This window comes from Numida meleagris, chromosome 2 (genome assembly GCF_002078875.1).
Source record: "Numida meleagris isolate 19003 breed g44 Domestic line chromosome 2, NumMel1.0, whole genome shotgun sequence".
Classification (NCBI taxonomy): Eukaryota; Metazoa; Chordata; class Aves; order Galliformes; family Numididae; genus Numida; species Numida meleagris.
In genome coordinates, this window is record NC_034410.1 from 102,055,157 (window position 1) to 102,067,127 (window position 11,971).

Here is an 11,971-nt window from a genome sequence, read left to right on the forward strand (position 1 = left end):
ATTATGATTACAATGATGGGTATTATTCAACTGTACAGACTGCCTAACCCAACATCTCTCTCCTTTTACTTATAATAGGGTCCATTCTTGGTGCTGCAGAACACAATGTGTGTACGCTAGCAACTGAGTCATTTTTAGAAAATAGATTTTTCCATGGTAATGAATTTTTGAGACTGTTTATCAAAATAGTCACAGGCATAAATAGTTGTTCTCTTCACCAGCACTAGCTTTTCTCCTGGTAGTGGCTGCCTCTTTGGTCATGCTTAAATGATCTTTAGGGCCAGATTTGTGCACTAGTTGATTACCTAGAAGATAGGCCTGGCTTTGGCACATGATCACATTCTTGCTGAATGAGCAGAGCAAGCAGTACAAAGTTCACGCTGCGTTTGAGTTTTTTTGGCTCTCTGTGTGAGAACAGACAACACTCTCTTGTATGTAAAGCTTTGCAAATGCAAAGATATTCCATCAAAATGGGTGGAACAAATTCAAGCTGGCAGAGTGATTTTTAAACTAGATCATTTCTTTGTGCCATGTAGCTGTGATATTTTGTGTATTTTCTCTGCCACTGAAGCAGCATCAAGCTGAGTTTTCTCTGTAACTGAGTATGGGCCATATTCACTTCTTGAGAAGGGGGTTCACTGAGGTCTGTCTGAAAGCTCCCAGAGAGGTGTCTTAAATAGCTATTAATAAAATGGGAATGAATATGCAGTGCTGAAAATACTGGGTAATGTGATGGAGCTTGATTATAATCCATTCCAGGTGTCAGATTTTCTTACCTTTTGTTGAGTGTTGCAAGTTTCACACAAGGTTTTCATGGATGAATGAGTGCTAATGTTTTTTTTTTTTCTTTTTTCCCCCTCTCTATTTTTATGTATATATACACTTATCATAGAATCATAGAATGGTTTGGGCTGGAAGGGACCCCAAGGATCATACAGCTCAAACCCCCTGCCACAGACAGAGCCACCAACCTCCAGATCTGGTACTAGACCAGGTTGCCCAGGGCCCCATCCAACCTGGTCTTGAACATCTCCAAGGACAGAACATCCACAGCCTCTCTGAGCAGCCTGTTCCAGCACCTTACCACTCTGTCTATAAAGAACTTCTCCCTGACATCCAATCTAAACCTTCCCTCCTTGAGCTTAAAACTGTTCCCCCTTGTCCTATCACTATCTACCCAAGTAAAAAGTTGATCCTCCTCCTGTTTATAATCCTCTTTTAAATACTGGAAGGCTAATGAAGTCTCCTTGCAGCCTTCTCTTCTCCAGGCTGAACAAGACCAACCCCCTCATACTTCATAGGAGAAGTGCTCCAGCCTTCTGATCATCTTCGTGGCCCTCCTCTGGACCCTTTCCAACAGCTCCACATCTTTTCTGTTTTGGGGGACCCAGACCTGGACGCAGTACTCCATATGGGGCCTCATGAGGGCAGAGTAGAGAGAGACACACGTTTGTGTGTATAAAGAACAGAAATAGAAATCTAACACATGTACAGAATAACAAAGATTTAAGTAGTTTTCTTTTGGAATAAATATCAAATTTGAAATGGGCTGTAGAAGTGTTGCCAAACCAGAGGGCTCCTTTGTAAGCACAATCCAAGTGCATACAAACAGCTTAATCGTAGCACAGAAGTTAATGGTTTTGAGGAGCTAAAATCCCATTCTGCTTAGAGGCCTGGAGCTGAAGATTTCTCTTGCCAGTTTTCACACTGGCAGACGATAGCATTTCACAGCTTATTCTTGCTTCCTTGCCTTACATAAGTAGTGTTATGTGTTGTGAGCCTGACTGTAAGGAGATAAATGGCTTCAAGAGGACGCTGATTCAGCACAGCTGCTTTCACCGTCATGAGTGAAGGTGCTAGCACAGATTTTTGTGGGGTATACTTTTCTGTAAGGCTTAAAAAAAAAACCAAACAAAACGAAACCCACCTACACATACAGGCTTGAAACAGTTATAGAATAGCTTGTGTCTACTAAATAGACATCTGTTCAACAGAGAAGATGTAGGCAGGCCCAATCTGGGAAAGACTTGAACTGCTTGTTTTTCTACCTTATGCTTTCATTAAAAAAATCTTTGTAAGAAAATGTTTTGCATTTTATGACTAAATGGGTTGATTACTTTGGAAAAATAGCCTACTCAATTATTGACTAGGTAAAATGGTAGAAACTCTGCAGAACTGATAAAGAAGAGTTTTTTTAGGGAGCATGGCATGCAGTAATTTTGAAACCACATAGAGTCCTGATATCACTAGGGATCAGTGTCTTGATATACAGTGTTCACATAGCTCCTGTACATTTGCGGAGCTTGTTGCATGTTTCTAATTGCTCTACTGCTCCCAAGTCAAGCCAAACACTGTTGCTATTAGTATTAAAGCTGTCTTAGCCAAAGCATCATCCTAAGTCTTCCTCTCTCTAATAGATGTTTTTCAGGCTTCAGCTAGTATGATTGTTCAGTATTCGTTTTTGGGCATGCCTTTCATGCACTGACATAAGTGCGCCTTCCTTGCCAAATTTGCTTTTCTAAGCAAAGTTTTGCTATCCAGTTATCTGTTGCATCATTTAATGGCATTGCTTTTTTTTATATGTCTTTGGAGATATCTATCTGGTAGCTATTGTAAATATACAGTGATGGTAGGCCTATGATTCTGTGAGGTTCAACACCACCCACAACAGCATTTTTCTAAATTTGCCCTCTGAAATCTTAAAAATCAAATAAAACATACATGTTGGAAGAAATCGTGTTATTTTTATTTATGTATTTGTTTGTTTATTTCTTAGAAAAGTCTTTAACCCTAATGATTCTCCTAATGTCTGTGTCCTCTATGGTAGGCTGTAGTTTTACTTCACAGGGAAGAAGGAAGGATAGTCCTCATAGATATATATATATATTTTCCCTCATCCCTGTGAAGAACTATGATAAAACTTTAAAATTTAATTTGAATTCTTCCCTAATTTTTAGAACAAATGACTTTTCTTCAAGCAGCTCTAGCTCCTCCTATGCAATTCCCAGGCTGTGCATACACTCCAGGCAAATGTCCATTTGCTGTATTTTATCATTTCTGATGCGTCTTCCACTCCTGTTGCACTACACCTTTTGCTTTAATCCTCTTTAAAATATGGTTGTTGTTGTTTTTTTTTTTTTTCTGAAGACACAATCAGAGCACTGCATGAAAGTTTCTTCATGCCTTCTTTCCATGTTTTGTGCTCTATCTCTTGCTAAGTATTCAGCACTTCAACCGCAGCCTAAAAACCTGTTCAGAGCAGCTGCAGTGCTATGGGGCTGGTGACCCACAGGCATGAGTCACAGCCACAGCTTGCTGACTTCTGTGTCACTCTTACCAAAATTGGTGAAATTACAATGAGGAAAGGCTATGTCTTCTTACACCCCCAAAGGACAAGAGCTTGGCATGTAGTGCAGTGGGCTCTTTCCTGGAATATCTGATGAAGTGGAAGATTACATAGACCATGCTTACAAGGTCTTCCAAAGGCCAAGTGCTTGGCTTTCTATGCCGAGGGCTAGACTTGCTTCTTGCTTCGAGTGAATTCAAAAGGTAGTACTTCTGCAATGTACACATTAATTTTAGATGCTCTGTAACCACTGGCTTAAAAAATGCACATCTCTGTTCTTAACTGTGTAGTTTAGTAAGTGCTATAGCAACAAGAATAGTGATGTCTACATTTTCACAGTAAGAGAAATAGAACTGTAATTATTGAAATCCTGTTGACCACTGGGGAAGTGAAAAGAGTTCTGTTTTTAGCTTTAGCAGAATTCAGTGTAAAATCTGCTTACATAATGCTAATATGCAAACTGCCTGACTTTGAAGAGAGCTGTTTTCAGACTAATTTTTCTGACCTCAGTAGATAAGAATCAGCTTTCAGGAAAGAGATAAATTGTCTTACAGTGTGCATTTACTGTTGCTTATTAGGTGTGTTTTTTACAGATTTTTTTTCAGGCACATTCAGACGAACATTGGAGACTCCAGTTTTTGAAATCTTGTCGTCTGTTATTTTGATATTGAGAGTTTTTTTTGGATGTCTCAGTCTTTAGGCTATCCTGTTGATAGGCTTTTCTCAATCTTCAGGAATAACCGGACAGTTGCAAGTTTCTTCCCAAGCTTCTTCTGCCGAAACTCCATGCATGATGGGACCCTGCAACGGGACGTCGTCCCCGGAGACATCGACCCCTCAGTTTTCCCTGGGTGTGTTGGTGCTCCTGGCTCTGCTCATGGTGCTGCTAGCTCTGGTCACGATCCTTGGAAATGTCCTGGTGATCCTTGCTTTCATCTTGGACAGAAATCTCAGGCATCGGAGTAACTATTTCTTTCTCAACCTTGCCATTTCTGACTTCGCAGTGGGTAAGTTGCAACAGAAGGCATGTAAAGTTTGCTTTTCAACACTCTTAGAGGGAGCAGGGGGTCTTCTGCAGGTGGGTAGTTTCTTGTTGGAGCAATATTTCCCAGCTATGTGGCATGGGGAATGGTAAGGAATGATGGAAGCTGGGTTAAGTGTTTCAGCAGCCTGTTGTGTCTCAAAATGCATCATAATGAGATACATAGTGCACTCTTTTTTCTTGTAAATGCTTTTAATGTCACTTCAGAAAAAGAGGAGTAACTACTATACATGAGCACTGATTGACAAAAAGAGGATCTTTGCTACAGTTTCTGATTTACTTTTGCTCCTTGTGTAAAGCTATTCATTACCCACCATCGTAACATCTTCACATTTGTCAGAGCAACTGCTTTCTTATGTGGCTATCTCTGGTATATCAAAGTAAAAGAATTCTTAATGCCGTATTAAATGGCCTATGAGTGTATTACACTACAAGAAATGCAACAATCTGCTGGCATCTTCCATCTGTTTTCCTTATTAGCCCCCTTATCCCATAGTGTCCATGCAGCAGTCCTTGAGATGCAGTGGATTCAGTCCTGGTGGGTGATACCAGGCAAAGAGGCAGTGGCCATGAATGCTTTGTGCAGTGCTTCTGCAGAGATCAGACCACTAAAACAGCAGGGAAACTTGAAAAAAAACAGCGTGATCCAGTGGTAGATCTTCCAGCAAACCAAAAAAGTCAGGGTTTTAAGTAAGATCTGAAGTGCTGAATATTTATTTTTTAGAAGGTTTATGGTGTTTTACTGAGGTCTTCCTGGCTGTTTCAGTGTAGCATCTTCAGCACAGAACTCTAAGTTTTTAAACCTGTGTCCTAGGAGAAAAGGAAGTGATTCTATCTAGAGAAGCATGATAAAATCTTCTGGCATCATCTTGACTTGAGGCTAGCAAGGAGGCATTTCTGCATGCAAGTTCTTTCCCTTTGAGACAGTCACAGAGACCAGTACTCAGTGGCTCTTGAAGAGGGAAATAATACTGTCCAACACACTCTACTTCTGGCAATACCACCCCCCAAAGTGCTGTTGCTTTGTCAGTGCTGAGTAGTGAAAAAGGCTAGCCTCTAGGGTTTTTCTTCACTTATGCCATTTATTAAAAGTGGTCCCTAATTCCACATCCCACTCCATGGTGCAGAAACAAAAGGAATCAAAGTCTTTGCTTTCCTGCTTCAGGCAGATGAATTGCTGGAGCCATCATTTCGTTGCTCACATCTCCAAATTTTGTTTCTCCTTGTATCTTGCAATTTAGTCGAGATTTAAATACCCACCATCCTCATCTGCTCTTGTTTGTGGCTGGTGCCTTGAGGAGTCTCAAGTCAGCTGTCAGGAAGTGGTTGTTATCAGTATTTTGCTGGCCTATAGACCATCGAAATCCAGGACTTCATCTCTGGGATCAGTTAGAAAAGGTTCTGTTTTTCAAAGCTGCTGTAATATTTTTAAATTTCTTAGAAGTATGGAATCTTTCCAGGCAGTGTAACTTACGTTGTTTGCAGTCTCTAATTAGCAAAATTGAAAATAGTTTCAAATATAAACTCTTAAAGCCTGGTTCTTTCATCTATATTGATATCTACAGAAAAAAAAAAATTAGTAATCATTTTTTGACATGGTGTCAAATATTGTTTGATCCACTGAAGTTGATGAGAGCAGTAGCTGTCATCAACAACTTTGAAAAATGAAGGTTTTGTGCAAAATTGATGCTACTTATATTTAAGATGTTTGTTAAGACAAGCCATTAGCACATCATCCTGAACACATTCAGTAAATTCTAAGATCTTGACAGGCATATTAAAAAAGAAAAATCTGGATCATGAGGCTGTGTATAGCTTTGTGTTTGTCTCTGATGGATCAGCTTTTTCAGGAATGTAGACAAATAGAATGAGATGTTGCATTATACCTTTGAAAGAATATTAGTGGTAAAATAAAGCAGTGGCTGGCTTAAAAATAAAATACAAAAATGACTTAGTATCATAGAATCATAGAAACATTTAGATTGGAAAAGACCTCAAGGTCAAGTCTCTCTGCCAACTTGACCTACTATGTCCCACCACCAAACCATGACCTTAGTGCCTTGACCATGTCTCTTAAGGATCCCCATCTCAAGAGATGGGGGTAATACCTCTTCCCTGGGCAGCCCGTTCCAATGCTTGTCCTCCTTCTCTGTGAATAAATTCTTCCTAATGTCCCATCTAAACCTCTCTTGTCTAAATGTGAGACTGTTTTCTTGAGTCCTATCACTTGTCACCTGAGAAAAGAGATTGACACTCTGCTTGCTGCAATATCCTTTCAGGTAGTTGTAGTGAGCGATGAGCTCTCTTTTTACTGGATGGAGCTCAGTGTAGACTATGGATCAGATGGATCATTCCACCAACATTTGTTTTCTGTATTTACCCCTCCTTGCCATAGTACCATATCCGATACTTCCCAAGTACTTCAGTAGAAAGCCTTCTGGACAAAAGGTAAAAGCGGTAAAACAAACAAGGATTTTGGAGTTAATCTCAGCTGGAGAACTACTGTGATTTAAAACACCACTTAAAAATGGAATAGACTTTCATATCTCTGCTGTGTCTGCTCTATCGTTGGTAAAAGTTTCCAGGTGCTCTGCAGACTCTCCAAAATACTGTCCCTGGTGCACAAGTGGTAACCAATCTTACATTAATAAGCTATGTTAGCAATATCTGTAGATGTGTTTTGAGGAAAACTCAAACACAGATAGAAGATAAGAAGATACAGAGCAACAAGGTTACATTTTGGAGCATAACCACAATGCATGCAAGATGCAGCACTGATTATATGTCTTTAGAGACTATAAAGCTGGTTAGGTTGCAGTTTTCTTCTTCAGCACATCCTTTGTTGCTGATTTGCCTTGACCTTATCCCCAACAGTCAACATACATTAAGATCTAATATGTAGAATATCTTCATTAGATTTCATGGGAATGTAAGAATTTCTTTATATAACTTACATATTCACCCTAATAATGTGTTTTTTTTTTTTTATACCAAATACCAGAATACTGTCTCTGCTTCCAGGAGAACTGTTTGCAGTCTGTAACAACTTCATGGTGTCTCTGTGGTTGCTTTCCACAGGTGCATTTTGCATCCCTCTCTACATCCCCTATGCCCTGACAGGGGTCTGGCCCTTTGGAAGAGGCGTCTGCAAGCTCTGGCTGCTTATGGACTATCTCATGTGTACAGCTTCAGTATTTAGCATTGTTATGATTAGCTATGACCGTTTCCTCTCAGTTACTAAAGCTGTAAGTACCCTATTTATAGCCTCTCTGAGTTTTGTGGCAAGATGGTGGGATTTGGCAAGGCTGTATCTTGATACTAGTATTGCGCATGTTGCCATATCGGTGATTATAGGCCTTGGATTAATCAAGATGGTAGCCTTCAGAACACACGCTGGCATGTGGAGGTAGTTGCAGCCCAGCTTCCAGCCCAGAGCTGGTCAAATAGGTCTTTTCTCACAGTTTCTGCTGCAAGTTGTTGTTGTGCTATTTTGCTGCTGCTTTAAGGAGAGTAAGCTGAGGGTAAGGCAGGAGGCTGGGAAAAAAAGAGACCATGGGAGAAGGAAATCTGAAATAAATCAGTTTGGGAGGGAAAGGCTAGGGCAGGGAAGGAAAGGATACTGGGGAGTATGTCTAGGCCTGAAAGTTGTCTCCAAATGATCCTGGAGAAGACTGGGAGCAAGAGCAAACGAGACAGAGAGTGAGACTCAGGACAGACTGCAGAGACTGCCTATGGATATGACACCTCTTCTCAGTGTCAGGAGCAGAACTTCAGACTTCAGATACACTCTATGTCTTTGCTTTCTGCAGAGCACCCAATGCACCTTTATGTCTTGGTTCATGCTAAGGATGGAGGTCAGCAGTTCTCACCAGTCACTCTCCCTGCTGAAGTGGAAGAGAAATGAGGGGCTAAGCTAGGGGTCCCAGCTCTTTTTTGACATATGAAAATGTCAATATGATGCCATGTCATAAAATTCTGGTTTTATTTTTGTTAATTATAATTAGTTGAACTTATTATACTTGCCTTCTTATTACTTTTTAAAAATCTTCTGTTATTTGATGTTGTTTTAATTAAAAAAATCTGGAAAATCAAACTCAAAACATTTTTTTTAATAAGAAAAATTTACACTGCAAATGTAGAAGCTCAACATCCACAATTTGCAAAGCTAACCGCACCTGTGCAGGTGGAAAAAGTACCAATGGACATCTGTATGATAGTCTTTAGTTACAGTGATTTGTAATCCTGCTTTCAAGGGAACATCTATCTTAGCTTTCCAAATTATGCATTCGCTCTGTTATCCTGGAGGAGGGTGTTAGCTGTAAGACATTTGCCAGTTCTGGAACAGTGGAGAGTGTGTACTGGCCCAGAGGTTGGGGACAAGGAACATAAAAGGTTATCTTTTCATCAGCTAACAGCTATTCTGTAGGATTTTGCCTGTTCATGAAGTGTTCAATAAGCAGTTTTTCAAAGGTGTGTATTAAGTATGGGCCATATTTTCTGTTGACCATTGTGATGCATACAGTACTATTTTCTTGTAAGGTGCTGCAAAAACCAGTGCAGTTGTCAGTGAATGGGAATCATTCTCTGAGCAACTATAAAACTCTAATTATTCAGCCAATTCAGGCGGCAGATGTCTCAAACAAGGCATACCAAATTGGGAAGTACTTCTAACACTGATGGAAGATTGTTTCATTGCCTGAACCGGGACCTAGCACTTGTTACTGATACGTACACACCCCCATGTTATGTCAACATCAGTAAATTAAGTTTACCTGAGTGAGCTTCATGTGATCACTGAAACTGCAGCTCTGAGTCAGCAAATGCTATGCTAAGATCCTCTCAGGCTACTTCTCTTTGTTTTTTGCCTCTACATGTGCAATGTTTCTTTTTTTTTCCCCTCACAGGTATCTTACAGAACCCAGCAGGGAATGATGTCGAACCCTGTCGTCAAGATGGTGGCCATCTGGGTCTTTGCCTTCCTGCTCTACTCTCCGGCAGTTCTCCTTTGGGAGTACGTGTCTGGCTGCAGCATGGTAGAGGAGGGGCAGTGCTATGCCGAGTTCTTCAACAACTGGTACTTCCTCCTGTGTGCATCCACCCTGGAGTTCTTTGTGCCACTGATCTCAGTCACCTACTTCAACGTGAGCATCTTCCACAACATCCAGAGACGCCAGCGGCGCGGCAGCATTCAACACTGTGAGTCTCCAGGGAGCAGCAATGTGTCCTGGAGGTCTTGTTTTATGCTGAGGCAAGGACCCTCTTTGTCAGATACAGAGGACAGTGTTTCTTCCTCCATGAGAATGAAGAAAGAGTCCTTGGTAACTGAAAGCTCATCTCCATCCAGAGCCAATTCTGTAACCCCAGAAAATGATTTCTCTGTCTGTGCAAGGACCAGTTCAAAACTGCATCATGACAAGAAGATTGCGAAGTCACTTGCTGTAATTGTATGTGTCTTTGCCATTTGCTGGGCCCCATATACTTTACTGATGATTATTCGTGGAGCCTGCCAAGGAGAATGTGTCCATCCAACTCTGTATCAAATTACCTTTTGGCTTTTGTGGATCAATTCCTCTCTGAACCCATTCCTCTACCCTCTTTGTCATGATAAATTTCGAATGGCTTTTATGAAAATATTATGTCCCAGAAAGTTTGCAAGATTGAGATCAGGCTCTTGTTAGAAGGTTAAAAAAAAAAAAAAAGGCTGAAGTACAGCTATATCTTCAGAGTATGACAGTTGTAAGTAGCCAAGATTTGTCATGAATCTCTTCTGGAAGAGTAATCCAAAGGTAAGGCTTTGGTGAAATATGTTCTCCTTCAGAAAAATATACATGCCCAAAGTTTGTGTGCATTTTTTCAGCAATTCAGACTGTCCAGGAAAAGAATATTACCTCTGCCTGTCTTTCCTTAGTAATCTGTTGACATTATCTTCATTCTGGTTGTGGAAGATATTATCTCCAATTGCAACATTGCTAATATTTTTGTTCACAGGTGGTATTAAGAATAAATAAATAAATTGCTATATGATAAATGTTTGCTATTTTCCATAAGGATCAGTAGTATTCAAAAGTTAATATATTCTCCATTTCATTTCTTTTGAACAGTTTATGTTGCATTCAGAAGCATTTTGCCAACTTAGCATAAAACATCCAGTAACTTTATGAGTTTGTTGTCAGGGATGTAGCAGGATTACTTTCTCTCATTAATGATGTTCAAACATCAAGGGAATGTAGGGACTACTTTTAATGTGAACATGTTCTCTGGAAAAAGGCATTAGACTACATACCTGTTCATGTGAAGCAGTAGAGAATTTAGAAGTGTAAAGCATTTATGCACATCTCTAGATTTTCTTCAATAAATAAGACTTTTTCTTACAGCTATGGTTTTGAGAGATCATGGAAGAGTACTATTTCCTATTCAAAAGCATTGTAGAATGAAGGCAAGCTGTATAATGGCCTGACCACGATAGGAGAGAAGATAAGGGGAATGCATCTGTATCTGAATAATCCTTTTGAACTTTCGGAACTCCTTGGATCTCATCTGATTGTGTATCCCCAGAACAGCAGCAGCACTGCCCTGCAAGTGGAGGAGACTCACTCCAGTGTGAGAAGACATCTCCTCTTTCCATGAAGATGCTGAGGAGTTGATCAAGGATGGAGTCAGTGAAGAGGAGGCTAAGGGGACCTTATTGCTCTCTACAACTATGTGAAAAGAGGTTGTAGTGAGGTGGGGATCAGCCTCTTCTCCCAGGTAACTAATGATAGAATGAGAAGTAATGGCCTTAAGCTGTGCCAGGGGAGGTTCAGGTTGGATATTAGCAAAAATTTATTCTCTGAAGGCACTGTGAGGCACTGGAACAGGCTGGTCAGGGGGATGGTGGAGTCATTGTCCCTGGAGGTGTTCAAGAAATATGTAGATGTGGCGCCGAGGAACATGGTTAGTGGGCATGGTGGTGTTGGGTTGATGGTTGGACTAGATGATCTTAGTGGTCTTTTCCAACATTCGGGATTCTACGATTCTTTGAGTCATCTGCTGTTATCTCATTTGTAGTTACAGTCACTAAGTATGGGCTGCTCTCATTCCACAAGTAAGGAAATTTGTAGCTGCCAGCCCAGGGGGAGAGTCTGTAGTGGCCAGAGCAGCTCTACCATTTCATAGCCCCCTCTTGATCATTTTGTGACTCCCAGTGAAACTGTAATCTGTACTCTGAAAAATGCTGCTCTAACAAGCCCTACTGACTTCCAAAGGTGACATAAAGCACAAGCACCAACTCAGCTCCACACCTGAGCAAATCCCTACTGAATTCAGGGTGCCAGTTGGCAAGCAATTCAAATTGATAAACAATGAAAAGTGAATATTCTATTTCATTTGTCTCCTTCTATACATCTCTATTATAAATCCTTTGTAAGAGGTTTTGATAAATGGATAATTTTCCTTACACACTAAGACAGTGTTTGATTTGCTGCATGAGCAAATAAAATGACTGATATTAATGACTACCTGTAGTCTGTGTGCTGATGTAGCTGAGACAGCATGGAGGTAATCTTCTTCCAATATGCAGTTTCCAAGCTGCAAAGGGTTATTTA

The 11,971-nt window shown here is 40.4% G+C and overlaps 1 protein-coding gene across 2 annotated transcripts; it reads left to right on the plus strand.

Annotated features, from left to right (window-relative positions):
* On the plus strand, window positions 3,159-11,178 carry LOC110394665 (histamine H3 receptor-like). 2 transcript variants are annotated; one of them, XM_021388629.1, is made up of 4 exons: window positions 3,159-3,549; window positions 4,081-4,353; window positions 7,467-7,633; window positions 9,293-11,178. In XM_021388629.1, the coding sequence occupies exons 2-4, from the start codon at window positions 4,137-4,139 to the stop codon at window positions 10,064-10,066; spliced, it is 1,158 nt and encodes a 385-aa protein (XP_021244304.1). In that variant the 5' UTR covers window positions 3,159-3,549; window positions 4,081-4,136; the 3' UTR covers window positions 10,067-11,178. The 2 variants fall into 2 exon arrangements, with proteins under 2 accessions (XP_021244304.1, XP_021244303.1); XM_021388628.1 differs by having other exon boundaries at window positions 3,159-4,353.